Here is a 27,710-nt window from a genome sequence, read left to right as displayed (position 1 = left end):
CATGTATTTAGTTTGAAGGGGGTGGATTTACAATCCCTCTTTTTGTATTATACAATGAATTGAAAATCGTAGTTTTCTTAAAATCAGTGTATATATTCTAGTATCTGTTACAGGCATTGTCTGTATTTGGAATCTGAGAGCTAACTGAGGGTCTGACCCATATCAAGAACAGTAACAATGCTTACTCATTTAGCCCAGCTTCCAGAGAATAAATATGTACTTGTTTTGTAATTAATTAATTAATTAATTAATTTGCTCATTCAACCAAATTAATCAAGAGTTATATTTTGTAGAAAGAGAATTTGTTTTAAAGAGAATCAGTTTGAACTTTATTCTGCTCTTCTCACTAACACGCCCATCAACTCAATCATTCTTACTCTGAACAATTCTTATATGTTATTAAATAAAAGCATATAAACAAATATAATTTACTTTTGTTATGACCGTTACCCCAAAGAAGATGAACCACTTGAAAAACAAAACCAGAATATGCCAAATAAACCCTCACAAACTGAGATCATGACCCAGTGTTACAGTGTTAAAACAAGACATGGATTGCAAACACATAATGTGCACAGAAATATAAAAACAAATTCCTCTCAGACAGAATCAATCATGTCATCCATTCATTGTTCAGTACACCTTTGCAACCTTTGTAAATTTAAGCAGAAATTAACATATAATCCAGATTTCATTTTTTTTTTTTCAGTCGATGACTGCTAGACAGTTGGTCTAATAAATAAGAATTAAATATGAAAAGTTCCATTGCAAAAACCTCTAAGTGCCATCTGAAATTTTCTTCTAAAATGATAATTTTTATCAAGCTCTTATGTTTATATTCAGTTATTTCACTTTAATGGCAATGAAAAGGACTTACTGATTGCCATTAAAGTGAAATTACTGAAACTAAACATAGGAGCTTGATAAAAATGAAAATTTCAGATGGCACTTAGAGGCTTTTGCATTTGAAGTCTTCATATACACCACACACACACACACATTATCTTTTAATGACTCAGTGTGTTTTTAAACATGCTACACAAGTGCAGCCATTAGTATGTGTATATATCAAAAAAGCCATGGTTTCTCAGTCACTTTTGGCTTGTTTATCTGCTCGCCTTTGCTTAGTTTCACTCACAATTTTCAGTAGTGAGAGTACAATAGGTACACACATGGGTAGAAAAAGAGGAATGTAAATGGCAAATTTCTGATCGTCTGGAAAATAGAGAAGATGCAAAAGAGAGGGGTCGAAAAAGGCCCTCTCTGAAGCCAAAATTGCCTCCCTGCTGTACTGGAGCGCAAAAGCCAAGTTCCCAGCCTCTAACTCGGCGACAGCAGACTGGAGCGACGACACGGCACTGGAAACCTGTGCAGAAATAACAGCTAAATTGCATATTTTACAATTCCTACTGTACAGGACAAAACGTTACAGCGAATGGCAAAACGAATGATTTAACTATGTGAAGAACTATGAACATCTGGACCTCCCACCTGCTGTGCAATGTTGTCATTGATGACGATGTTTCCAATCTGGTCGAGGAGCTGAGCCAGCGAAGTGATGGTGGTGCTGGCGGTGGCGATGTTCTCCACACTGCGGCTCCACAGGAGTCGGTCCAGCTCCCAATCAGCCAGTCCAGCACTGCCTGGACTCTGAAGCATGAAGCCTGTGGGAGGACGAGAATGCTGCACTCCCAGCATGAGCCTAAAAACGGCGAGGGACAGAGAGAAATGATAAAGAAAGTGAAATGAAATAGTTTCACCTGGCAAACCAGGCATTTTAACTTCAATTTGTGAAAGTCAAATGGTCAAGTACTAACCGTAACTGTGCTAAGAACACACCCATCACTTTAGACATATTAATGGTAATATCAACAGGACGTTCAGCTTCAGGTCCGTACATTTCATTTACATTGTATACCTAGGGACGGAGATGACAGAAAGAAGATCAACCCTGAAATATAGGCCTGTTTGCCAAATCTAGCACATTTGCAACAATGCAAAAAGAACACAATGTTTAAAGTCACCATGAAATCAAAATTGACTATTTGTTTTTTTAATGAAATATTGCAGTTTATTATATAAGATTTATTTGTGCACATCATTTTTTTTTTTTTAAATCATGCGCTCTCATCTTTAATCAAAATAGCTTCCCCTCCCTTTTGCAACAACTTCTCTTCTCTGTTGATGTGTTTATTGGCATGAGGGCAGGGCAACCTGTCACTCACATCGAAATCGACCAATAGCAAACCACAACCATCCAATCAATTCTCCATTGACAAAATCAAGTCCCGCTCTACATTTTTCTTGTTCGAGAAGCCGTTTCACTCGTATATTCACCCATTCACTTGTCACATTAGGGAAGAAAAGACTATTGCAACTTACGTTTCATGCAGACTTTAAATGGTTCATGAAATAGAAAATCAAAATGTCAGAAGTGTAAGAGGTTTCTCTACAGTTAAAACATACTACAAGTTTCATACCTCAAAGATAACTTCCCATTTTTTGTTTTCTACACTGTAAAAAAAATGAGTGCAATTTTAACTAAAAAATATTGGGGAAAAAAAAAAAAAAAAAAAAAAAAACTGTTAACAGTAAGTTCCCGTACTTTATACAGAGAAAAACTATAAAAGCTCTAACCAAATATTTTATGTAATTTTACAGTAAAATTCTGTTAATTTTTACAGTTTTTAGAAGAAAAAAAAAAAGAACAAATCAATGTATAATTTAGTCAAAAAATATAAAGTGACATTCCCAGAATTCCCTGGGTGACACTCCAAATTTGTATTGTTGTAAAACCCTAATGTAGATGAGGGTTTTATGTTACATCTTCTGTTGTTTAATGAATGTTTATTGGATTATTTAAGTGTTGTGGGTTTTTACTCTGTACCTTTCTGAAACGTCAAGGTTTGAAATGGCCTAATTCGTGACGTTACAATTTTCCTCTACACGGCCCTTAATATGCCTATGTAAATCAAGGTAAAGCATGTGCTCTAAACAACTAAAGTCTTTTCATCAATCACGAGAGTGATACTGCTGTGAAATGGGAATCAATGTGGTTGCATTGGTTCATTTTAATCTGACTCTATACGGCTATTACAGCGCTGGCTATCACAAGAATAAAGACACATGTCTCACATGTACCCTTGAAATACAGTGGTTGTGACAGTTTTGTTGACAGTAAAGTTGTGTTAACAGTTTTTTTAAACAAATATTTGAACTATTTTGATGCAAAAAATTGCTAACTTCATAAGCTAACCTCCAGAAACATAAGCATATAAAAACGCATTTCATGGCCCCTTGAATACATCTGGACAGTACCATGATGCCACCCCAACGAGGGCTGTGGAAGGCATTCGAAGGGACCTTCCGTTTGCTATGGTCTCTGATGAAGAGAGGAGAGTGGTGGGCATCTGGCACATACAGCAGGAAGTTCAAGACAGGGTTAGAGGAAGCAGCATTGGAACCTGCATGAAAAACAATAACAATTTGTGTAAATGTAAACAAGCATAAAAACTGTTCATTAAAAAACATTTCTCATTAATTAAAAATCAAATCTCACCTAGTCTGGCCTCAACGGGGTTGATAACATGTGACAGACTGTCTGCACTGAGTGTATAGGCTGACACACTGTTGTCAAAACGAGGGTTCACACCCAGAACCGCATAATATAGAATCTGAAAAGAATAAATATACAAATAGCAGCTGAGAGTTTGTGGTAGGCAGTATGTCAAAAACATTATAATCACAAATTACAATAAATTATTGTGATAATATACAAGGTATATATCATGGCAATTATTTTTGCTAGAAACTCAATGGAATTTTTTAATGTATTATATAACCACAGGTAACAGCTTTTTTCATTAAATGTAAACAAATTTAAATTAAATTAAACAAAATGTAATTCATTTTAGTTGAATATTTTGTTCTTTTTATTTTTATTTTATTGCATTTAATTTTCTTTACCTTATTTCTATTATAATGAGAAATCTGGCATCAGTGCAAAATGTGAAATATTTGAAAAATGTGGTCAAATAATTAAGATTATTTAATATTGTTGAAAGAAGTATCTTCTGCTCACCAAGGCTACATTTATTTGATCAAAAATACAGTAAAACACAAATATTCTGAAATATTATTACAATTTCAAATACTGGTAATGGTTTTCCATTTTAATTTTAAAATGTAATTTATTCCTGTGATGGTAAAGCTGAATTTTCAGCATCATTACTCCAGTCTTCAGTGTCACATGATCCTTCAGAAATCATTCCAATATGCTTATTACTGACTCTAAATGATGACTGGATGAGTCTTGAAGCTGTTGTAAACATCCTCTGCTCTATATATTTTGCATTACTCTATGTTTATTCATTGTTCTCATGCGTAAAAACACAAGGCAGCTCTAATAGCTGCACAAATAAATTCGTTGTGATATAAACAGTACAGCAAATTCTCTATGGGTTGGAGGTACACCGTCCCTAACCCTAACTGTCATATCACCCAGTCCCATTTGTTAGGGTCCAACCAAACTACAATCTGCTTGCTCTTAGGTACCTGAGAGTCCACTGAAAAGTTGGCTATAGGGGCAAGTTTGTCCAATAAAGGCTGAATGTAGCTATGAAGGGCACCCTCGATATCCCAGTGAAGACTGTGCGACTTTGGGTCTGGGTTGAGCAGACTGAATGTAATCTCGTAACCTAAGAGAAGACGAAACGAGATTATAAAGCTTTAAATGTGTATATGCTATTGAGAAAACAAGCTAAAATGAGAGCGAATACTCACCTGGACTGGATTTGATGGCCCTCATGCTGTCTGCCATACTCTCCTTAGTCACTTTAGTCATGCGGACACGGTCGCTCAGAGCAGCTACAATATCCTGGTGACTGAAGGACATGGTGCTCACTATCTGCTCCACTTGCAGGTCCAGATTTGACAGGACTTCCTTCAGACTCCACGAACTTTTAAAAGGAGCAGTACGTAGCAACGCAGTGCGCCGTTGCCCCACGTACACTTTCACATCCTGAAAGTAAAAGGCCAGAATGAGCTTTGAAGGTGATTCAGTTTAGGTATTCTGTGAATAAACATGTAAATGCTCTGAATTTTACCTTTGGTAATAGAGTGGAGGACTCAGGAATCACATACACAACCACAGACCCACAAGAACTTTCAGTGAGCATGTGTAGGGATAGATCTGCCTCTATGAAGGGAGAAGTAAATGGGATAGAAATTTAAGTGATTGTACCAATAGACAAACAAACCAATCAGATCACAAGTAAACGAGGGAGACACATCCTTGTTTACACCTGGTGTTTTAATCCATCTCTTTTGTCCACTTTCAACAACTTCTGTCTTGATTTCTTCAATCTATGTGTGGGTAAATGTATGTTTTTTTTTTTTTCAGATCTTTCAATCTAATGGACAAAATAAGCTCACACAATTTACATATGAACAAGACTGGAGATGACGGAAAAGCATGGAGAGCAGCAGCTTTCCTTTCTGCTCTGACATCCGCATGACCACGCCGAATACGGTGAGTGTGTGTTAGAAATAAGGAATAGTGAGAGAAAATTGTGCTTGGTACATTTCAAGCTGACAAAGCTGCTGAAACAAAATAAGGGCTCCAACATTTTAAAAAAAAAAATATATATAAAATGTCAATATATCCTAATAAACTGGTATTAATACATAATTAAATCAAATAACTGATTTAAAATACCACCACCCCCTACTTTGCTTCCAGTACTCTCTCTAACTGTACTGTCTGAATAAAGGCAACAATGCCAAAAATAAATCTTAAAATAATAATAATAATAATTATAATAATAATAATAAAGTGCATGCTTTTTTACCTTTATCAAACGTTAAACACTGTAAATTTTCAAAAACAATCTGTCCAAAATGCTGATGAACCCCCATAAAAAAAGTATTTATGTGTATACCCCAGAGAAATTACTAGCAACAATAAATCCACTCAACCTGCAGCAGTGGGCTGATTCAAGGCGTCTTCCTCCATTATAGTGGCAGTGCGATATCTGGTTTCATATTTGTACCGCAAACCTGTTTTAGCTGGAGATGAGCAGGTAAAAAATGTGTTTTGGATATCAGAATCTCAGTTCTATTCAGTTTTATTGTTTGTTTTATGATGAAGCTTTCAAACGTTTCAGAAATAGGTCACTTACCATCAATTTGGTGCTCCTTTTCATTGACATGACTGAGTGGAACCTTTTTCTGCTGTTCTGGGGTCAGTGTTCCCCGAGAGAAGACCACCTCGATATCAACACTTAGCTGGAGCTGTCAAACACAAGATAATGTTTAATTTCTGAAATTATAATCACAAAAACATGATTCTGACTTGAAGAAGGATGCAGTGCCTGTTACCTGGAGGGTGTCGAGTTCGCTGATCTCAGAGTAAGGCAGCCAGGCGCGGTAGGTCTGTGTGGTCTTCCACCATAGTGGGATGCCCACAACAATGACCACTGCAGCGATGGCAAGAGCAGCATATCGCCCTCGCTGCTTTTCTGGTATAAACAAAGGAAAATATTAGGGAATGATTCTAAATAGGGACTACATATTCAAACTGTTAAAAACAGGCATGCCATATACATTTGCAAAAACATAGTGTGACCCAACACTGACATTTCAACATTAACCAGAGCTTAACATAACCGAGACGCTAACATTTGGCTTTAGTATCATTTACTCGTAAATGCAAATTCGTAAGAAAAATACGTGAACACTAAAACAAAAAGCAAAATAAGGAAGTCGTTTTGAATTAATGCACAAGACTCACCAAGCTGCAAGGGCTGCCATTGCTGTGTGAAATGACTACCGTAAGACCCGCGATTGGTCGATTCTATCCGGAAGGCATAGAGGCCTCCAATCAGAGTTAAAGGGGGCGGGTTTACTGTCACTCGCTTGCTTTCCCTGAATATTTTTTTTCTTCCGGTCTGCTTCCGTGTATATTAATAATATTTATGTCATTCATAAAACGTGGGTTAAATATTAATACATAATACTAAGTATATTTTTGGTAATTAACGGTAAATAGTTAAAAACGTTTTACTACAATTAATTCCATATCAATTCAAAAGACTAAGTAAAACGTATGTTTTATGATTTTAGTTGTTAGATCATATGCATGATTTGCGGGTGGGACATCCCCACCACTTTTTGCCAGGGTCGATAAAAAAAAAAATAATTTATTCCTGGGTCCCAGGAGAATACGATCTACTGTAGCCTAGTTATATTCACCGTTGGTTTTCAAGACTGTATTAATTTCAGTTAATACAGGTGGAGCTGGGAAAGATGGAAGGTTTCTGAAAGCACGCTGCAACTTCAGCAAATGCTAACAAAGTATTCGAAGGTTGAGTATACAAACTCATTGTCTACTGATACAGCAGGAACTAGCTGTGCCCTAAAGAGAATGATGTGATTACAAGCAGATCAGCCTGCACCATCTAGAGTTTCAAGTCAGAACCTCTCACCATCTAGAGTTTCATCTAGAGTTTCATGTCAGGTCTTTGCCTTTTCACTTCAAAGGTTTCTCATAGGCCGAGACTGTTTAAAAGCATTTCTTTTGTATTCATTGAAAGCATTTATTTAAAGGGGTCACATATATACAGAGTGGTCATATATAAGGTGCTATATAAATAAAGATTAGTTTAAAAACAAAGCAAAAATTACTTTTAAAACAAAGCAAATGTGGCTATGATGACTTTCATTTCAGTCTTGCAGTCTCTCATGTTCTTGTTCAGACGAGGACAGGCTCTGAGCTCTCTGGTGTGGCAGCTTGAGCTCCCTGTCAGGTTGGCGTTGGACTTCAGGCTTCGGGTCAAGTCTCAAGCTCAAGCCCTCCAACCAAGGACAGCAAGTGTGTTATTTCCTATCAAATACGAAGATTAAATGAACAAGTTAACTCATGAATGATTTTTTGAGAGCGGATTTACAACAGAACTGAATTCTGTTTGCATCACTGATTCTGTTATTTTCCTGTTTATTACCGTGAAGCCGCTTTGAAACAATCTGTATTGTATAAAGCGCTATATAATTGAAGGTGACTTGACTGGACTATAACAAGAACACTACAATGAACACAAATTTGAAAATTTCACTACAAATAATCCAGAATTAAAGACAAACGATAATAAATCCTACTCTGTCTGTTACACTTCCTCACACCTGAAATCAATGATCGAATGAATCTCCTGAACCTCTCTACAGTAGATCATTTCTAATCCATATATGTTGTAACATCTGTTCTAACGTCGACTGTTTAGTTGGATCCTGGGTTAGGCACTGGCTAATCAGTTCACTGCATTCTGTAAAAAATTTAATGAGGAGAAAGCTGGTTAGTCATGACCATGTGACTTGGCATCTATGAAAACAGCATCTAAAACATGATTATATAACATAGAATGTTCGTTATATTTACTTTAAAGTGAAGTATGTAGTTTCTGTGACACTAGTGGCACTGAGCAGAATTACAAAATAAGGAAAACAATACTGTTTAAAATAATGTTGGAGAAATAATGACTGGTGATTCCCCAAATCCTCCGAACAGCTTCAAAATCACAAGATTCGCACAGAAAATACTCTGCAAAAGTCTCTGAATTCGCCTTGTCTCAACCAATAGATAGCGATCAGTTCGAGTGTGTATATATATGCAGTCAGAATTCATAACACTCATCGCTATAGCAACTGAAATTTTAATCACTTATATGTACGCACACCTGAAGTCGCGTGTGTGAGCAGAGCGCGCGAGCGCACATCGAATCTGAACACATTTATTGAATAGTTACAAACTTATTTTTGACGTTTTCTTTAATACATATGAGATTTATTCTTTCTGAACAGTTATTCTTATTATTATTATAATCCGTGGAACTATTCGTGTACAAAATCTTCATTAAGCCTATTCAAAAGTGAGCAAAAGTGTACACTTCTAATGGATCCCATAGTCAAGTCAAGTCACCTTTATTTATATAGCGCTTTTTACAATGTAGATTGTGTCAAAGCAGCTTTACAGTGATAACTGGTACATTATTTGGCTGCACAGCAGCTCTTAAAGAATAGTGTCAATGCAGGCAGATCAAAGCACTGTTGAATATCAAATGTCAAGTCAAATGTCAAGTGTCCCCAACTAAGCAAGCCAGAGGCGACAGCGGCAAGGAACCCAAACTCCATCAGGTGACATCAGGTGGCAGACAAGTGGCAAATTGGTGTTAAAATGGAGAAAAAAACCTTGGGAGAAACCAGGCTTAGTCGGGGGGCCAGTTCTCCTCTGGCCAACAGTGCTTTGTTACAATTCAGGTTGCTATCATAAGTCCAATAAGATCGCAACATTAAAAGTATTTATTCCAGTTCCATCCAATTGAGGATCGTATTGAGGATCACGCCGGTATGGACGGTTGTTGAGGAACTGTATCCCATAGTCATTGCTTCTGTCCAAAATGCATGCAAAAAGGCACAAGGGAGGATAAAACGCACATCATTATAAAGATGAATTTAATTGACCCTTTTCCGTATAACCATCAGGCCAATCAGCTTTCAGTATCACCAATGCGTCAGCAAACCGGTTAGTAGCAGAGTGCTCCAAGTCAAGACCAAACGAAAAAGCCCATTTTACTAATGAAACAAACAAACAATGTTTAACAGATTATTTAAGTTATTAACTGTTTAACTTTTCTGCGCTGTCATGTGCCGATTCGAACTGAAATATTACGGTATTGAGGTAGACGCATTAGGTATAATGTATGGAAAAACAAATTCATTACTGGAAATAAAATCAACTTTAGATGAATAAAATAAAACTTTAAAACTTTCCGTGATTGACTTCACTTTTCCGATGGATGGCAAATGGTAATTTGCCCCTCTATTTTAATTACATTAGTTCCTAAATTTCTTTTAAATCAAATAACAGAATCACAATCAAGGAAATCCATCTTAATTAAATGCCTATATAATTGAAGGGGTGTCAATCAGAATAAACTGTGAATTCATTAAATGTACTCAGTTAGCTTAAGGGTTATGATGAATTAAAGGTGCAGTAAGCGATTTCTGAGAAACACTGTTGATATTTAAATTCAACCCAAATAAACACGCTCATCCCTTCATTGCATATATTCAAGCAAGAGTTGGTTGTTAGTCGCCAGCTGTCCTGTTACATACACTGCCTGGCCAAAAAAAAAAAAAATCGCTGTTTGGATTTTAATAGGCAAATACTATGGATGGATCATTATTACAGCGATTATTATGTTTCTAGCATGTTATATGTTTGGCAACGGTTCTTTTAACCTTAATTGATGGAGTGTGTAGCTTTTCATTTCTTAAACAACCATGTAGTAAGATGTATCATGGCCATATTCCAGGATGAGAATGTCAAGGTTCATAAAGCCCCAGGTATACTTCACTTTCCGTGCCCGGACGCGTCTCGCACGCGGTCGCGTCCACGCATCTTTCAAAGTATACTAAACCACGGATGCGCGCGGATGACTGAGTTTGACACATGCGTAGTACAATTTTTTTCTATACTCTTTACCAGACATTGTGTCATCAACGGGACATTCGCTGGGCAGGATCGGAGAAGAAAAATAGTGCATCCACCATTGCAACATAGTTCAGAAGATACACCAAGAGAACAGAGATCAAAAACGATGGAGAAGGCATGCTTCTGATTTTACTCGTCTTGTTTTTGAATTGCTCTTTACACACTCTTCTTCGACGACTGCACATTGTGCTCAGTACTGTGCGTATTGCCACCTAGTGGACTCTTCTGTCCTGCTTGCGCATGCGCTGTTGCACGTGCACCTTCCGCGCGGTCTCGAAATGTGGGCTGCATGCGGACGGGGTGTAGTATACCCGGGGCTTCAGGCTCAAATTGTGAAAGTATTGTTGGGAGGGAGCATGAGGAATCATTTTCACACATGAATTGGCACTTACCTTAACCTCAGTGTAAGTTTTTGGGATGTGCTGGAGGAGACTTTACAGAGTGCTCACCTCTTGCATTGTCAATACAAGATCTTGACCAAAAAATTATGGACCTCTCGATGGAAATAAATGTTTTGATGTTATTTCCATCAAGAGGTGCATGAATTTTTGGTCAAGATCTTGTATTGACAATGCAAGAGGTGAGCACTCTGTAAAGTCTACTCCAGCACATCCCGACTTTCAATGAAATTAAGGTCTGGACTCAGAGGTGCCAATTCATGTGTGAAAATGATTCTTCATGCTCTCTGAACCATTCTTTCACAATTTTAACCCTGGTGAATCTTGACATTGTCATCCTGGAATATGGCCATGATGTGTCTTCCTACATGGTTGTTTAAGAAAGGAAAAGCTACACACTCCACCTTTAAGGGTTAAAAGAATTGTTGCCAAACATAAAACATGCTAGAAACATAATAATCACTGTAATAATGATCCATTCATAGATTCTTAAGTATTTGCCTATTAAAATACAAAGAGCAACTTTTTTTTTTGGCCGGGCAGTGTATCTTGGAAAACAAATGTTCCCATTCAGTCGGTCACATTCGACGTACGTCGGACAGACCGACGAATAGGAATCTCGCTAGAGAGGCCAATCTGCTTCGAGTGTAAGTAAACAAGCCAATGCACATTGGCATGCAATCATATGCATCAGCTGCTCGCCTCGCAGCGCGGGTATTTAATGAGCAGCAGGTGCGTTGCATCTTCAGCTTTTCGCTTCGGAGCCGAACATATGTGTCTGTGTTTCTGCAAGTCTTCTAGACGAGTCCAGCTCTTCATACTGCTCTTCTTCTCAGTGCGGGCGGACAGCATAGCAGCGGGGTCGAGTCCTCTCTTTCTTTTGATTATTTTTCTTTTTTGCTTTATTTGAGCAAAGCTGTTCCCAGCTGTAAAGGCTGTTTTCACGACCGGTAATGGTGCGCTTTTGAGCGCTGGTAAGAGCAGCGTCTTCAAAGAGAGGAGAGCACACAACAAGCTGCACACAATCCCTGTCTGTGTTGCCGCGGCCGTTCCCCTGCGTGCTTCAGCACTTTTAAAGAGCAAGTCCCTGAAAGAGCTTACACAAGTAGAGCTTGCGTCTTTTTAAAGATGACATTCTACTTGTGTGTTTCTGGATGCAGTCATTACCTGGCACCGAGGGATGGTCATGATTGCTGCATCACGTGTCTGGGCTTAAAGCACGCTGAGGCAGCGTTCGTGGATGAGTCATGTACCCATTGTGGGAAGATCTCGGAGTTGCGATCGAGACTCCAGTTCCTGCAAAGGGGCGGAGTCCCAGCGCCGCTGCCTCGTTCCAATCCTCCTTAGAGGGTTGCTTCGGGTAGCGGCACTGGTGATCTGAGGATTACAGTGAGCGCGCTTCCTTCGGGGAACCAACCCCCTAGGAACCCTCACTCCTCCTGCACTCTGCAGCCAGTAGAGCTGCCGGGGGAGCACGGTGGGCCATCTCAAAGGTGTGCACCATCCGTATCCTTCGGAGCTCCCCCCGATGACCGGATGTCGATAGCTGCATCGGAGGGTGAGCCAGATTTTTTTTGGAGATGACGAGTCAGCGCGGTTGCCTCCTTCGGGAATGGTGACAGTGCCCGATTCAGATCCGGAGATGATGGCTATGCTTTCTGGGGCCGCCAACAGGGTCGGGCTCATGTGGAACCCTCCACCATGTCCCGAGCCCTCGTGGTTGGACGATTGGTATCTCCTTTCTTCCCGGAGGTGCATGAAGAACTCACCGGTACGTGGACGGCACCTTTTACTGCCCGAAACCGTTCCGGTGGGTCCTCCTCCCTCACCACCCTTGATGGCGGTATGGCAAAGGCTTATACGTGCATACCCCCTGTGGAACGGGCCGTTGCTATGCAACTGTGCCCTAACTCCACCTGGCGGGGGGAGCCGTCTCTCCCTTCACGGGCCTGTAAGCACTCGTCGGATCTTACCGGAGGGCTTACCAGGCCTGCGGGGAAGCCGCTTCCGCCTTACACACTATGACGTTATTGCAGGTTCATCAGGCCAAGGCACTGAAGGACCTGCACAAAGATGGTCATGATCCACAAGTTCTGCAGGAACTTCGTGCCACGATGGACCTCGCGCTTCGTGCGACGAAGGTTACGGCGCGGTCAGTGGGTCGTGCGATGTCCACTATGGTGGTCCAGGAAGGCCATCTCTGGCTGTGTCTGGCCGACATGAGGGATACCGACAAAGTCAGGTTCCTTAATTCCCCTGTGTCCCAGACCGGCCTCTTCGGCGACGCGGTCGAGAACTTTGCCCAGCAGTTCTCGGCTGTACAGAAGCAGTCTGAGGCCATCAGTCACATCCTGCCGCGGCGGTCAGCTGCTGCGTCCACCCATCCGCCACCGGCAGCACCTCAGCATGCTCGTCACCGAGGGCGCCCCCCTGTGGCTGCCCCACCCCCCTGCGGCCCCCCTGCGGCTGCCCCCGCCCAGCCCGTCCAGGCCCCCGCCAAGAAGGGTGGTAAAGCCAAGAGCAAGAGGCCCTAGGACAGGTGACCCGGAGATGGTTGGGACTGCTCTTCAGGAGATGGTGACCGCACCACTCCTTCCCCCGGAGGAAGGCCAGGTGAATCCTTTGTTTCATTTTGTTTCTGTTCGGTACCCAAATTTTCCAAAAAAGAGCAGCTTCCTTCATCTCCGGGTCCGAAGAGGGCTCGGAGAGTAGTGGGAGGGCAAGAACCTCTCCACTCTCATCCCCCTCTTCCTTCGCCAGAGGGCAGCAGTGTGCAGTTTGAGAAGGCAGCCAAAGCCTCTCCTGCACCCCCTGCCTGACCGTGGAACCAGGTAAGTGTTGCGCAGCACACTCAGACCCTGCTACGGGCCGCCTCGCTAAGAGAGCCTCCCGAGCTGCGTCCCTGTGTTCCACCTCGCTGCCCCACTGCGGGTACGCCTACGGTTCCTTTGATCCTGCTTGTACAGTCTCTGCGAGCTTGGTTAGCGCTCCCCAGTCCGTCTCGCTGGCTCATTCGGACCGTCAGGCTCGGCTATGCGATTCAGTTCGCCCGGCGTCCCCCCAAGTTCATGCCCATGTCTTGCGTGCGGAGATCGCGGTCCTACTGGCGAAGGACGCAATAGAGCCAGTCCCTCCAGCCGCTATGAGGTCAGGGTTCTACAGTCCCTATTTCATTGTACCCAGGAAAAGCTGTGGGTTATGACCGATCTTGGACCTGCGTGTTTTGAATCGGAGCCTCCACAAGCTACCGTTCAAAATGCTCATGCAGAAACGCATTTTTTGCAATGTCCCCAATATTGGTTTGTAGCGACAGTGGCGGTCCCACTGAAATTCTTTCAGAGGCTCCTGGGGCATATGGCAGCCGCAGTGGCAGTAACCCCGCTCGGTTTGCTTCATATGAGACCGCTTAAGCACTGGCTTCACGGCCGAGTCCTGAGATGGGCGTGGCAACGCGGCACGTTCCGGGTGGCAATCACTCCGGAATGCCGCCAAGCCTTCAGCCCGTGGTCGGACCTCTTCAGGCAGGAGTGCCCCTAGAGCAGGTGTCCCGGCATGCTGTGGTGTTCACAGATGCCTCTGCCACCGACTGGGGTGCCACATACAACGGGCATGCAGTATCAGGGGTGTGGACGGGCACCCAACTGCATTGGCTCATCAACTGCCTCGAGTTGCTAGAAGTACGCCTTGCCCTGGGCCGCCTGAAAGGGCCATTACAGGGCAAGCATGTGCTGGTCCGCATGGACAACACTGCGACCGTTGCGTACATCAACCGTCAAGGTGGTCTACAGCCGTCAATTGGCCTCTCTAGCGAGATTCCTGTCGTTCTGTCCGATGTACGTCTCTGTTCCCTCCTTCAGGGAACGAGGGTTACCTATGTAACCGAGACGTTACTCACGTATGGAGCAGAAACAACACAACCTCTATGTCCTTTTTCTAGGGTCTCTACAGCGCTGGAAAGCTTCTCTAATATTAACTAAAGAGTTCTAAAGCTCTTGCCTGATCATAACCCTTCTTTTCCCAGTGATATTCCTCTGACCTTTTCTCTTTTGTAATGTCTCTCAGCCATCTCTCTTTCTACAGTCTTTCTTCAAATCTCCCTCTTGCTCATGAGTGGACACGCCCCCTACTGCTGATTGGCTACAAGTGTGCTGTGGTACTCGGTTCAATCCACTTTCAACAGCATTTCTCAGATATCACTTACTGCACCTTTAAGGCTTTGGAATTTAACAATTCCACAAATTATAAAAACATGAATTTAAAGGCAAAGGATCTATGTATTTATTAATTTATTAAGAATCTCGGGACTAACATTATATTGTATTGTAGATATAGTAGATGTAAGAATAAACTATCACATTAAACATGATCACCCCCCCACCCCCAATACACACACACACACACTCACACATACACACACTCCTGTCCCACCCACTTTTTAAAACAAAGTTACACCACTGTGTTAGATATAGTTGAGAAGTTGGGAAATCACAGTTTTAATGGGGAGGATACGTACATTTGATTTTTCGGGACAGTTGTGTCCTAATGGTTAGAGCAGTGGTTCCCAAACCTGTCCTGAAGAACCCCAGCACTGGACATTTTGTATGTCGCCCTTATTTGACACTCCTACTTCAGGTCTTGCAGTCTCTACTAATGAGCTGATGAGTTGAATCAGGTGTGTAAGATGAGAGAGAGACATCCAAAATGTGCAGTGCTGGGGGTCCTCCAGGACAGGTTTGGGAACCACTGGGTTAGAGAGTTGTACTTGTAACCCAAAGGTGCGGGTTCGAATCTCAGTAGCAGCAGGAAATGTAGGTGGGGGGAGTGAATGAACAGCGCTCTCTTCCACTCTGATTACCCAACTGAGGTGCCCTTGAGCAAGGCACCAAACCCCCAATCACTCCCTGGGTGCCGCAGCAAAAATGGCTGCCCACTGCTCCGGGTGTGTGTGTGTGTGTTCACTACTGTGTGCGCGCACTTGGATGGGTGAAATGCAGAGCACAAATTCCAAGTATGGGACACCATACTTGGCTACACATCACATCACTTCCCTTCACTTGATATGTTTAAAACAGCTACTTTTCATGCTAGATTAAAATATTATATATAACAGAAAATTAATCAAACACATCTAATAGGTCTCACAACACAAAAACATTGGATTTATGCCTCTAATGCTTTAAAACAATGATGGAACTCCAGAATGCACCATATTCATGTAATGTTTCATGTAATGTGTAAATGTAAGCTATGGTGTATGAAATACCTGCATAATAATGACAAACAGGATCTAGGGTTTTACAGTATTTTTATTTTAGATTTTACTACCTGACACACAAAGTGCTTAGAGAACAACATCAAATCACAATATCACATTTTGTCAACAGAGCAGTGAGTGTTTCCCTCCCCAGAAGCTCCAGAGTTTGGTCTGCTCCGCCGTTTACAACCAACAGAAGTTTATTATTCATGTAGCACTGTCACAAATATGTGGAGGAGAGGGAGAGCATGATACACTCAAGCACACAACACAGAGCGGAATTTTAAAATAACTGTTCTTGTTTTCAAACTAATATTGTTAGTATTTTATATCAACTTTCTTGAAAAGTCACACAGCCCAGACAACGAATTAATATTATATGTGAACACAACACAAAATAATATTCCTCAGAGTCTGAAGTTAATCATGTTAACTAGCAATTTTATATTACTCTGTTTCAATTCCTATATGATAAGCTGCCCCTGCTGGGATACACTGATCTGAACTCCAGTACTCACATCATCCACACATCATTATGAGGACCGATGAGGCCATACTGCACTGAAAGGAATGTGACAAGTCAACTCGAGTGGCTAGTGCCTGAATTGGAATGACTTAAATTGGAATAATAAAAACAAACAGCTGACATACATGTACATCCATTTGCTAACGGGCCACAAAAAAATACTGTTTCCTTTTTTAGCATGAAACCATGCCTAGAACTCTTCAAAAATAAAAATAAATCTCCTGCGTACCGTTCTGTTTCTAAAGTTTAATACATTTTAAATAGATACATTATAAGACATTGCAATGACAACCCTAAAGTACAGAAGACAGCGCAGGCCTGTGATTGGTTGGTGACAGGAAGATTAGCAGCTGTGCACTATACTATTGGCTGGCGGAAGCTGGAACGTTGGGGTGCAGGATGTTCAGTAGGCATGATTGGCCACATAAAGGGACTGTCCTGCTGCTCCATCGGTTCCACTGGAGACGTACTTGCCCTGAGCAGCCAATCCATTAGCCTGAGGAAAGTTCACAAAAGTCAGTTTATGCTACCTGAATCAGCAATTTATATAGAAAATAACAAATAATTTATAGAAACAGTAATTGTTTTCAAAGCCTTAATTATCCATCAACCATGACTGCAAACAATATGGCTGAGATTCATGTTTGGATTTATTACAGTTCGCCACAGATAAGGTTCGCTCACAGATTTAGTAGCAGCAAATTGCACATGCGGTGAAGCAACGCAGACTGGAAGCATGACACTTTCATTCAAACTGATTTTCACAATGGACAAACTAAACTTCAAAATACATGTTCGTTGATGTGGTCAGATCATCAAATGTTTTGCGTTCCCCTGAGAAACCTTGAGTTCGCTTGTATAGAACACAAAATATTTTTTCCTTCCGCAGAGATTAACAATCTTATATATATATATATATATATATATATATATTATATAAAAAAAATCATAATATAAATATTACGATTATTTTATAGAATTGAGTATAAAATTTCAGAATTCATAAAAAAATGCTTTGCATGTAGATAAAATTAATTTGCATAAAAGTGTGACCATATTTACTAATGAAAAATCAGTTATTTCAATAGGAATCCAAGCAATCAGGAATTTTGCATGCGAGTGAAATATTTCCCCACAGATTCAAGTTGGTCATGCAGTTTTGCCACAATGACCAACAGAAAACTGCTACTGACAATAGATAATGGATCTTATTTGCCTGTGAAATTTTGCTAATGTAACCGCACCTTAATGAGGAAATGATTTGAATAACTGACCTCAGCACGCTGGATGAACGCCTCTGTGGCGGCCTTCTCATTGTCCTTGACTCCACGCCAGGCAGCCAGGGCAGAGGCCTGCAGGGCACGTCCATAAGAGAAGGTGAGGGCCCAGGGTTTTGCCAGAGGGCAGTTGTTGATGGCATTCAGGTTGACGGATGCCTCCTCCTCACTCTGACCTCCAGAGAGGAAAGTCACACCTGCCAGAGGAATTTCAAAACGGATTATGCAAATTTTCAGAAAGGGCTGTGATCTCATCACATACTGTACTGCTCACACTTTAAAACATGATGTTTCGAGAAATAACTACATTATTGCGCTCTTCACATTCTTAAATAACCAGCCACCTCATTCTTTGGGCCTCAAACCAGTGAATCAAACAGCTGATAGTTTCTCTATAGACTCACCTGTTACTGCAGGGGGAACGGTGCGGCGCAAGGCTGTCACTGTTGCCATGGCAATTTCCTGACTGTTGTATTTGGTGGGGCAGGAGTGACCAGCTGTCACCATGTTGGGTTTCAGAAGAGTTCCCTCCAGATAGACATGATGGTCAGACAGGGCCTTGTAGCAGGCAGCAAGGACCTGGAGATAAATGGTAATTAAGAAAAGTTAAGTAATTGTAGCCATACAACATGTATTAACCCATTAATGCAAATCTAGTTTGAATGATATCATTTGATTTTACTTTTTATGTACCTTCTCTGTAACATACTGGCAGCGCTTCAAGTCATGGTCACCATCCGGTAAAATCTCTGGCTCCACAATGGGCACAATGCCATTCTGGAAAAAAAAAAAAAAAAGGGGGCAATATTACATAACAACAACAAAAAATATGACACTCCATTGACTATCTCTCTCATATCCATTCATTAGCTCCAACAAAATATTAAATATACATCAAGACTTTTATGACTTGGATTTCTTGTTTTCAGTGTTATTTTAGTTTTTTATATATTATTATAGTATTTATTCATATTTTTATTTATTAACTTATTTTTATATTTTTAGTTAAACTTAAACTAAAAATTGTACTTAGTAATAATATTATTATAAGTTTTTGGTTTTTCTGATTTCTCCATTTAGCTTTAATTTATTTTTATTTCAGTTTTAGTCATTATTGTACTTCAGCTTATTTTATTTCAGTTAATTACCAAGGAAACATTTTTTAGTTGAGGTTTATTTTTAAATAAAAATATTTATATCTTAATTTTTCAGCTATATTTCAATTAATGATTCAGATAACGATTTTTAAAGGCTTAGTTCAAAATATATTTTAATGAAATCTGAGAGATTTCTGTCCCTCCATTGACAGTCTACGCAACTGCCACTTTGATGCTTCAAAAAGTTCATAAAGAGACCGCAAAACGAATCCATATGAAGTGAGCAGTCCAAATTTTCTAAAGAGTCATGATCACTTCATATGCTGAACAGATTTAGTTTAGGCTTTTATTCACATATAAACATTCATTAATGCACACATCAGTTATGGTTAACAGAAGCCCAAGCATGTTTGACATGCGAGAACCAGTAAGGTTCATTCTTGTGTTACACAGCACGTTTAAGGTTCCGCAAGAACCACTTAGGTTCATTCTCATGCGTTATGCACATAGGGTTACGCAGCACGTTTGAGCTTCTGTAAGATCCAGTGAGGTTTGTTCTCATGTGTCAAGCAAGTACAGTTGAGCTTCTGTTTATGTGAATAAAAGCCTAAATTCAGTCTGTTCATCATATAAAAGGACTGTCTCTTCAGAAAATTTGGACTAAACCACTTAATCCATATGGATTAGTTTTACACTCTCTTCGTTAACGTTTTGACGCATCAAAGTGGTAGTTGCGTAGACTGTCAATGGAGCGGCAGAAACCTCTCAGATTTCATTAAAAATATCTTCATTTGTGTTCCGAATATGAACAAACGTCTTACGGGTTTGGAACGACGTGGGTGAGAAAATGACAGAATTTTCATTTTTGGGTGAACTAACCCTTTAAGTTATAAGTTTAGTTAACAATAACAACACTGCTTTAAGATCAACACAAAGCTGGCCAAGACTTAAGGAGCTCACCTGCTGGCAGATGCTGGCATAGCGAGCCAGGACATTAGCGTTCTCCATGATGGCTAACTCTGAGGGAGTGGTATCACTGATCTTCAGCACGCAGCGCCACTTGGCAAAGTCCGCTCCGTCTTTCTTATACTGAGCACAGCGTTCTGACAAGCCATCAAGCCCTTAACAGACAAACAGGTATCCCATTAACAAAACATCATAACTGCCATATTTTTTAACAAATAAAATAGCATTGACTGTAAGCTTACCCTGTGTTGTGGTCTCTCCGTTTGTTCCTGCCAGAGGGACAACACCTTTGTCAACCTGAAAAAGAGGACAACCTGCTTTAGGATCAAACTATCATGGCAGAATTGCTAATAATGAAATCCTGAATTTAATTTTTAATAACTTAAAGTAAAATGTTGAAACTATGCTTTATTCACCAATAAACTATGCATACAAAGCAATGATACAAGTATAATTTGGAAGAATATTTCAAATGTATATTCACACACAACCGTTATTTTAGAATGCATCACCTTAGTAGTACTGTATGACAGATCACTTTTATTTCGTTTTTCCTTTTTATTCAAAATATTCAAACTTGTTTACTATACCATACTATTTATCAACTATATCATCTGATATTGCAATTCTCAAATATGTGTAAGTACATGCGTTTTGTCATTTAAACATATAATGATCATGTTAGTTGATCTATAACACTCGATGGGCACTGCAATTGGATTTAGATCACGTAAATTCATCCACTTATTCTGAAATACATGAAAGTAAGTGGCCGGTGAACTGGGAGACGAATAGAGTAAACTTTATAGTTACCTACACAATGCATATCTGATATGAATAAAACATTGTCAAATTATAACGAAGGATTATTGGTAACACTTTACAATAAGGTTCATTTATTAACATTGATGTATTAACTAACATGAACTAACCATGAGCATTACATTTGCTACTGTATTTGTTAATCTTTGTTAACGTTAGTTAATAAAAATACAGCTGTTCATAGTTTGTTCAAGTTACTTCACAGTACATTAACTAACGTTATCAAATATAACTCTTGATTTTAATAATGTAGTAAATGTTGAAATTAACATTAACAAAGATTAATAAATGCTGTAGAAGTGCAGTTCATTATTAGTTCATGTTAACTAATGTAGTTAACTAATGTTAACTAATGAACCTTATTGTAAAGTGTTATAGGATTATTATTGCCACTTCCATGGGAATCAGTGTGTATTTTACAAACTATAAATGTTTTTTTTTTTTTTTTTGCTAGTAGCTTGTGTATCTAAATGTCCTAAAATAAATCTAAAATAAATACCTAAAATAAACATGACATGGTTGAAATCATTGAATAGTTGATATACAAGCGTGTCCATCTCTGGCTCAGCACCAGCCAAAGCAAGAAAGCACTTTTGAATTTAGTAGTTGATCATGTGACGCACTGAACGTTCTATATCACACCGGTGTGATCATTCTTGTACCTTGATTCCCACAACGATGCCCCTGTCCTTGATCATTTTGGCAAAGCATGTGCCATCATCAGCGTTCTGGTAGAGGGTCTCGTGGAAGAAGATAACACCACCAATGCACTTGTCAATGCGCTCGTCAGCAGAGAAAAGGATCTGGCGATAAAGACGACGGTTCTCCTCTGTGTTCTCAACGCCGATTGGGTTCAGGCGCTTTGCCATACTACCTGTAGAGATGCAGACATAAATATTGTGTTAGAGGGACTGGCAGAAAGCAGATGTGAGTGTTTCAGTCACTGTTTGCAGCAGGTCTTGTTTTCCAAATAATGACAGAACGTCAAATGTCAACATGACAGGGGAGTAAATGATCATACTGAATGTGTTATATTCATCTACGGTGCAACCCTCACTCACCTGTGGACTCATCTGCAGCAAGGATGCCCTTCCCAGGAGCTACAATACGCTGAGCGATGTCCTGCAGCTCCTTCTTCTGCTCAGTTGTGAGTGCGGGGTACTGGTGCGTCATGATGTCTGCGGCTCAAAGTGACCTGCAACAGAGGAGACACAACTGTCATTTTACCCATCTCACCAGCAACTTCACACATTGGTACATATCTGTCTGTCTGTCTGTCTGTCATAGTGGCCAAAAGTCATGTCCAGCCTAGGAAAATTGACATCCTTACCCTTTATTTAAATATTATTAAAAATTTGTTAAAGATTTTGTAATCATATTATGTTGTTGTGCTTGGAGTCAATTGTTTTATTTGTGATAATGCAATAAAACATGCCAAATTGTGCGGACATAATTTTTGGCCAGGCTGTCATACAAGAATTTATGAAATTATGAACACATACAAAAGCAAGTGACAACCAACAAAATATTAATAACTGATTATGATTATGAATATTTCTCCTCATATTTAATCGAACTTGAAGGGTCATTAAAATCAAATATCAGTTAAAACAGTAATAATGTGAAATATTATTACGATTTAAAATAAGTTTATATATTTTAAAATGTAATTTATTCCGGTCATGCAAAGCTGAATTTCCAGCATCATTACTCCAGTCTTCAATTTCACATGACCCTTCAGAATTCATTCTAATATGTGGATTTGCTGCTCAAGAAACATTTATTATAGATGTTGAAAACAGTTGTGCTGCTTAATATTTTTTTGGAAACTGTGATACATTTTTTTTTTTTTTTTTTTTTAGAATAGAAGGTTCAAAAGAACAGCATTTATTTGCAATGGAATTATTTTGTAACATTATACCATTATACATGTTAGTATGCTTATATGATTATATGTAGCTGTAGACAGCAACACTATCACTCTTAATTTAAGGAGTCAGACCATGACTCGAATGGGAAACTGGCTGGCAGTACTCCCGGCAGTCTTTTTACCCGAAGAGTCACACAAGGAACAACAATCCGTCTCCTGGAAACACCTAACTGCTGGCTATGAATAAACAAAACTGTTATTTAGGGTATTTAAAAGGGTTTGGTTAATATTCCTACCCACTCTCCCTCACAGCTCTTCAGAGAGAGGCTGAATTGCATAATGCAGGCTAAAGCCAGCAGAGCATTTTCTACTGCTGTTATGCAATCACACTCCTCTAATCTCTGCTGTCAATCCCCATTAGACATGCCCCGCTGTCTGCGACAGTGTCTATCTATCGTTTTTTAGAGAGCTTGATTGACACAGCATTTCATTTAAAGGGCACTGTTTATTTCCTTTGTGGAAAAGAAGTTAATTATTAAGATTATAAATGAAGGAACATATTAAAATAATAATAATAATAATAATAATAATAATAATAAAAATCCATGTCATGACCTGTTTAAAGCATGACAAAAGATTATTAAAACAATAGATTATAATGTACTTTACAATGCATGTTTAGAAACTGTGATAAAAGTGGACTTTTGTTAAATTAATATTATACTATCTGCAAGTAGTTTTTAAAAATATAATTCTGATTTAAGATACACTACAAGTACAGATAAAAAAAAAAAAAAATTGTGCACTTCTTTTTCACAAGGGTTTTTTCTTACTTTCAGTCAGATTTTACCATATATGACTCATATTTCATATTGACTGCGCAGTTCACTGCTTGTCTAAATGTCTTTCTATGTCTGTACTGATTTCCTGGTTGAGTGCTCCCCTATCTCTGTGCTGAATGGAATGAACCAAAACCGGCACAAACTGGCTGGTCTGTGTAGATGTAAATCACAGTTGGATGCACTGTGGCCCTAAACACACCAGTTCATACACAAAACCCATGGAAAATGAGAAACCTTTCACATCTTGTCCTTAATTGAGATGTTACTGAAATTAATGAATGTGGGTTTTAATGAGAGACTAAAATCAGTTATTGGTTTCAAGCTGGTTGTTGTTCCTCTACATCTAGCATCTCAGCTACTGCTGTATTATACTACTGTGCTAGCAGATGATTTATCACAGTATTACTGAAATGACAGGGAAGCACATGTCCCTGAAGCTGTGAATGAATCCATCAAATCGGTTTTGTTGAACAATAGAAGTTTCCACTGGAAAACACAGCCTATGGCTGCCATTCACCTCATTCATAACACAATGTCAAATCTTTTGAGCTCTGCGAGGGATGTGTTACAACACGCTTTTGCCATTCCACTTCTTCCCTCAGTAAGATGGGAGTCTTTACTGACTAGCTTTAGTTTGAGCAATGCTAATGCTAAAGGCCAGACTGTCATTGGCATTGTGTTGTGAGCAAAGGGCAAACAGAGGTCATTTTGATGTATGACCAGTCAGTGACCCATGATGAAGAGGTGTCCACTGGTCCTAATTCAAAGTGACCTTCATCTGCCCTTTGCTTACAACACAACTGCGGTCACATAAAGCATGGAATAATCTTTGTGTACTAAACCTTATGTTTCCAAGATGCAAACTGTACTTCAAGAGGTCAATGTTTCAATTATATGTTAACAAATAATTACATTTAATTAATTCAATATTGATTATTTTATAATTAAATATTTATATATTAATTAATTAATTGTCACTTATTTTTTATTTCATTTATTGTTATTTATATTTAATATTATCAGAGTCCTACATAAACTAATGTGAATAGGATGGAGTTAGATCTATATTAGATCTTTTACTGTTTTTAAATCTTCTCCTAAAACTCACTTTTATAGGGTAGCTTTTATGCGATTACTTTGTAATTGTTATTTTATATTGTATTCTTGATGTTTTGATTTGGCATTTTAATTTTTGTTAAGTGCTTTGAGATAAAGGTGCTATAGAAATCCACATTAGCTTGCCATTAACAAAGCATCATAAGTGTTTCTAATGTAAGTGAATATATTTGAGTCACAATGACACTGTTTATTAGACACTACTTCTAAATCATTTATTTAGAGTATTAATTTTTAACTGTTTTTAAACATCACAAAGTGGATCAAATTACCGTCTACAAGGCATCAATCTGCTATAATGCTTGAGTATACAAGCTAAAAATAGCAGGATGGAGGAGCTAACCGGTCTATAATCAGTAATGGCTGTGAAGAACAACCCCTTCTGACTGTTGCTGACCCCTTTTACTAATGCACATACAAAGCTAAACATTTCTGGTGCTTCAGATCTAACTATAAATGTTTTTTTTTTGTTTTTGTTTTTTTTCAAACAAATGTTTATAGGGACTGTGTGTGGCCTTGCAGAAGATGCTTCTCAAAGAAATGCTTGAGGCATAAGTGACAACTGATCGTGTCAGTCTATATGCCTTTGACAAGCTCAGGTTCTCTGCACTGCATCATGCGCAACAGTGACTGCTCATTTTTCGAGACAGGGATATCTGCAGGTCGGAGTAATGAGCGTGCCGAAAGGTGAAATGCTTCAACAAAAACTAACCCCTAACCCCACCCCACAACCTAACAGAAAGCCTTTGCGACCAACTGAAAAGACCTTTCGTCATGCCCATTGCTCCAAGCTGCAGATACCCACACTTGCATTTTTCAGCTACCTTGGTTCTGTATGTATCTTTCCCATTAGTTTTCTCAATAGGGATTTCAATGAAACAAACCAGACAGCTCCGAGATGAATCATGACATTACAGAATTTGAACTAAAGCAAAAAAAAATGTATATGTATGATTGGCAGAAGAAGAAAAACTATTGGCAATATGTATAAAAACAATATATTTTAAAGTCAGCATGAAATAGATGTTACAATAGTTTTTTTTTCCACTATTGTGATGTAAACTGCTTTTGGGGGAAAATAATAGGGTGGGACTTGATTTTATCCATCTGGAATTGATTGGATGGTTGTGGTTTCTATTAACCCATCTCATATAAGTGACAGGTCATTTTGTGGGGAAGTTATTTTGATTAAAAATTACGAGGGCACATGAATTTATAAAAAAAAAAAAAAAAAAAAAAAAAAAGTACACTAATAAATGATTTATAATAAATACAGAAATATTCCATAAATAGGAACCGTTTCTGCAGAGTTCTTTTGAAATCTATTTCAGTTTCCATAGCAGCACTGACTTCTCTGATTGGTGGATCTCACTTCAGGATTATGGGTAGTGTAGTTCTTTACATTAATTTGACTACCAAACTATTTGTTATAAATAAAAAAAAACAAAAAAAAAAAACACTGATTTGTCAAAACCACTTTCTGAATGGAGAAAATAAATTATATGATGTGATTGTGTCAACTGACCTAGAAACATATCACATGCATGATGCACATCAAACTTATCTTTAAAAAGATGAATTATGTATGGAGAAATTCAGTGGTCATGCAAAAGAAATTACATAAAAGAAAAAAAATTAAGAGTCAAAGGCCATTGTTTAGAGAACCGTATCCTAAGCTTAGTCTTCATCATCAGCTTAATTCGTTTAACCTTGAGCCACATGTACCTGCGGTGTCTCAGAGAGGAGAGACACCATCTTCAGCACGTATACACGACACGCGACAGGATGAGAACACAGCTCGCGTGATTCATTACAAAACTTCTGCACCGTGACGCAACGCGATGCGAGCGTTCTACTCGCGTCGGTAGCAGCGTAGAAGGGATGTTAAAGCGACCGAGGGGAACATTTTGAGTGAAGGATATATTTGACAGAATCTAAATTATATGCACACTACTTTAATAGCGCTTTCGAGATCATGGGATGTTTGTGAGGATGTGTGTTAAATCTGAAGGACACTAGGAAACGCAATTTTCATCACGTTAGCTCATCTCCGCTAGGCTAAGCTACACTGATGTAGGAAATGCCTACGTGCAGATCTGCCACACTCCCTTCAGCAGACATCAGCCTCATCTGTGATGCTGTATAGACCTACACACGAATATGATGCTTTTATTTGCGTATGCTGTGAAATAAAAACTGTTTAAAATGCATTCGGTTTGTCAGTTAGCTCCACTACTAAATATACGGAAGAGAGATGATGATGGTGTCATCACCCGTGCTCAGGGTGACTTTGAATGTCAGGAATGTCGACATGATGATGTTTGTCTCTTTATATAGTTGCTTTTTGAGTAAAAAAATGATCATTTCACACCAAAATTAATGAGACGGCTTTTATATGTTCGACGTATCTGCTATAAACACTACTTAACGTATTGGTCATTGTACCATGATGGAGAAGGCCTTTGATAAGGAAATGAGAACCACCTGTCGGATGATACGCATTACCTTCTGACATCAAAGCAAATAAACGCTGCACTTTTTAAAAAATAGCAAATTTAAACACACATATATATGTTTTAAATACAATTTAGAAGGAATTAACAAAATTATATTCAACATCTAAAATAATCTTATATACAAAACGAATAAATGTCATTTAAGAAAGTTACAGTGTCACTATAATTATATGTATATTAAATAAAGAATTTAATCACTTACCTGCTTAGGAGAGTGATGCAAAAGATACCTTGCTGTCGGCAGCCTCCAGTTTCAATGCCGCAACGCAACGTGACCGCTTAGAAAAAGCAACCCACATAGAGGCGTGGCATTAGTCACGACCTTATTGTAATAATAGTTAATATTCATGATCCTTTAAAGTGACCTCGCACGTCACCGTTAGCGTCAACATCACATCGGTATATCTCTTTGCTTGAGGTGTGTTGTACGAGCACGTAGGCTTTTAAAAAAACAAACGAAAAATGCCATAGAATAACTCG

At 39.2% G+C, this 27,710-nt stretch overlaps 2 protein-coding genes across 2 annotated transcripts; both read right to left on the bottom strand.

The window, feature by feature from the left end:
- Positions 1–301: 301 nt before the first annotated feature.
- pigs (phosphatidylinositol glycan anchor biosynthesis, class S) lies at positions 302–6,800 on the bottom strand (the record flags this gene model as incomplete). Its single annotated transcript, XM_051878890.1, has 12 exons — positions 302–1,366; positions 1,492–1,702; positions 1,818–1,918; positions 3,319–3,464; positions 3,560–3,674; positions 4,555–4,697; positions 4,783–5,020; positions 5,106–5,197; positions 5,977–6,066; positions 6,180–6,291; positions 6,379–6,518; positions 6,791–6,800. Coding segments are annotated over 12 exons (1,677 nt in total), but the record flags the coding sequence as incomplete, so codon positions are not given.
- A 9,432-nt stretch (positions 6,801–16,232) lies between these two features.
- aldocb (aldolase C, fructose-bisphosphate, b) lies at positions 16,233–27,589 on the bottom strand. The gene is made up of 9 exons (XM_051876619.1): positions 27,433–27,589; positions 21,948–22,081; positions 21,549–21,760; positions 20,307–20,361; positions 20,059–20,219; positions 18,695–18,778; positions 18,406–18,580; positions 17,999–18,198; positions 16,233–17,220 (listed from the first exon to the last, which is right to left on the bottom strand). The coding sequence occupies exons 2-9, from the start codon at positions 22,057–22,059 to the stop codon at positions 17,128–17,130; spliced, it is 1,092 nt and encodes a 363-aa protein (XP_051732579.1). The 5' UTR covers positions 22,060–22,081; positions 27,433–27,589; the 3' UTR covers positions 16,233–17,127.
- Positions 27,590–27,710: the final 121 nt, after the last annotated feature.

The sequence above is a fragment of the Ctenopharyngodon idella genome, chromosome 21, assembly GCF_019924925.1.
Source record: "Ctenopharyngodon idella isolate HZGC_01 chromosome 21, HZGC01, whole genome shotgun sequence".
Lineage (NCBI taxonomy): Eukaryota > Metazoa > Chordata > Actinopteri > Cypriniformes > Xenocyprididae > Ctenopharyngodon > Ctenopharyngodon idella.
The sequence above is the reverse complement of the archived record's forward strand: the minus strand, read 5'-3'. Positions and strand labels throughout refer to the sequence as shown.

What these genes read in the sequence shown, in the direction of transcription:
- aldocb (XM_051876619.1), bottom strand. Translation starts at nt 22,059, where the DNA reads ATGACGCACCAGTACCCCGCACTCACAACTGAGCAGAAGAAGGAGCTG. An exon ending in CGGAGAGACCACAACACAGG is followed by an intron (nt 20,220 to 20,306) that starts GTAAGCTTACAG and finishes TTGTCTGTTAAG; the next exon opens with GGCTTGATGGCTTGTCAGAA. An exon ending in GCCAGTATGTTACAGAGAAG is followed by an intron (nt 18,581 to 18,694) that starts GTACATAAAAAG and finishes ATTTATCTCCAG; the next exon opens with GTCCTTGCTGCCTGCTACAA.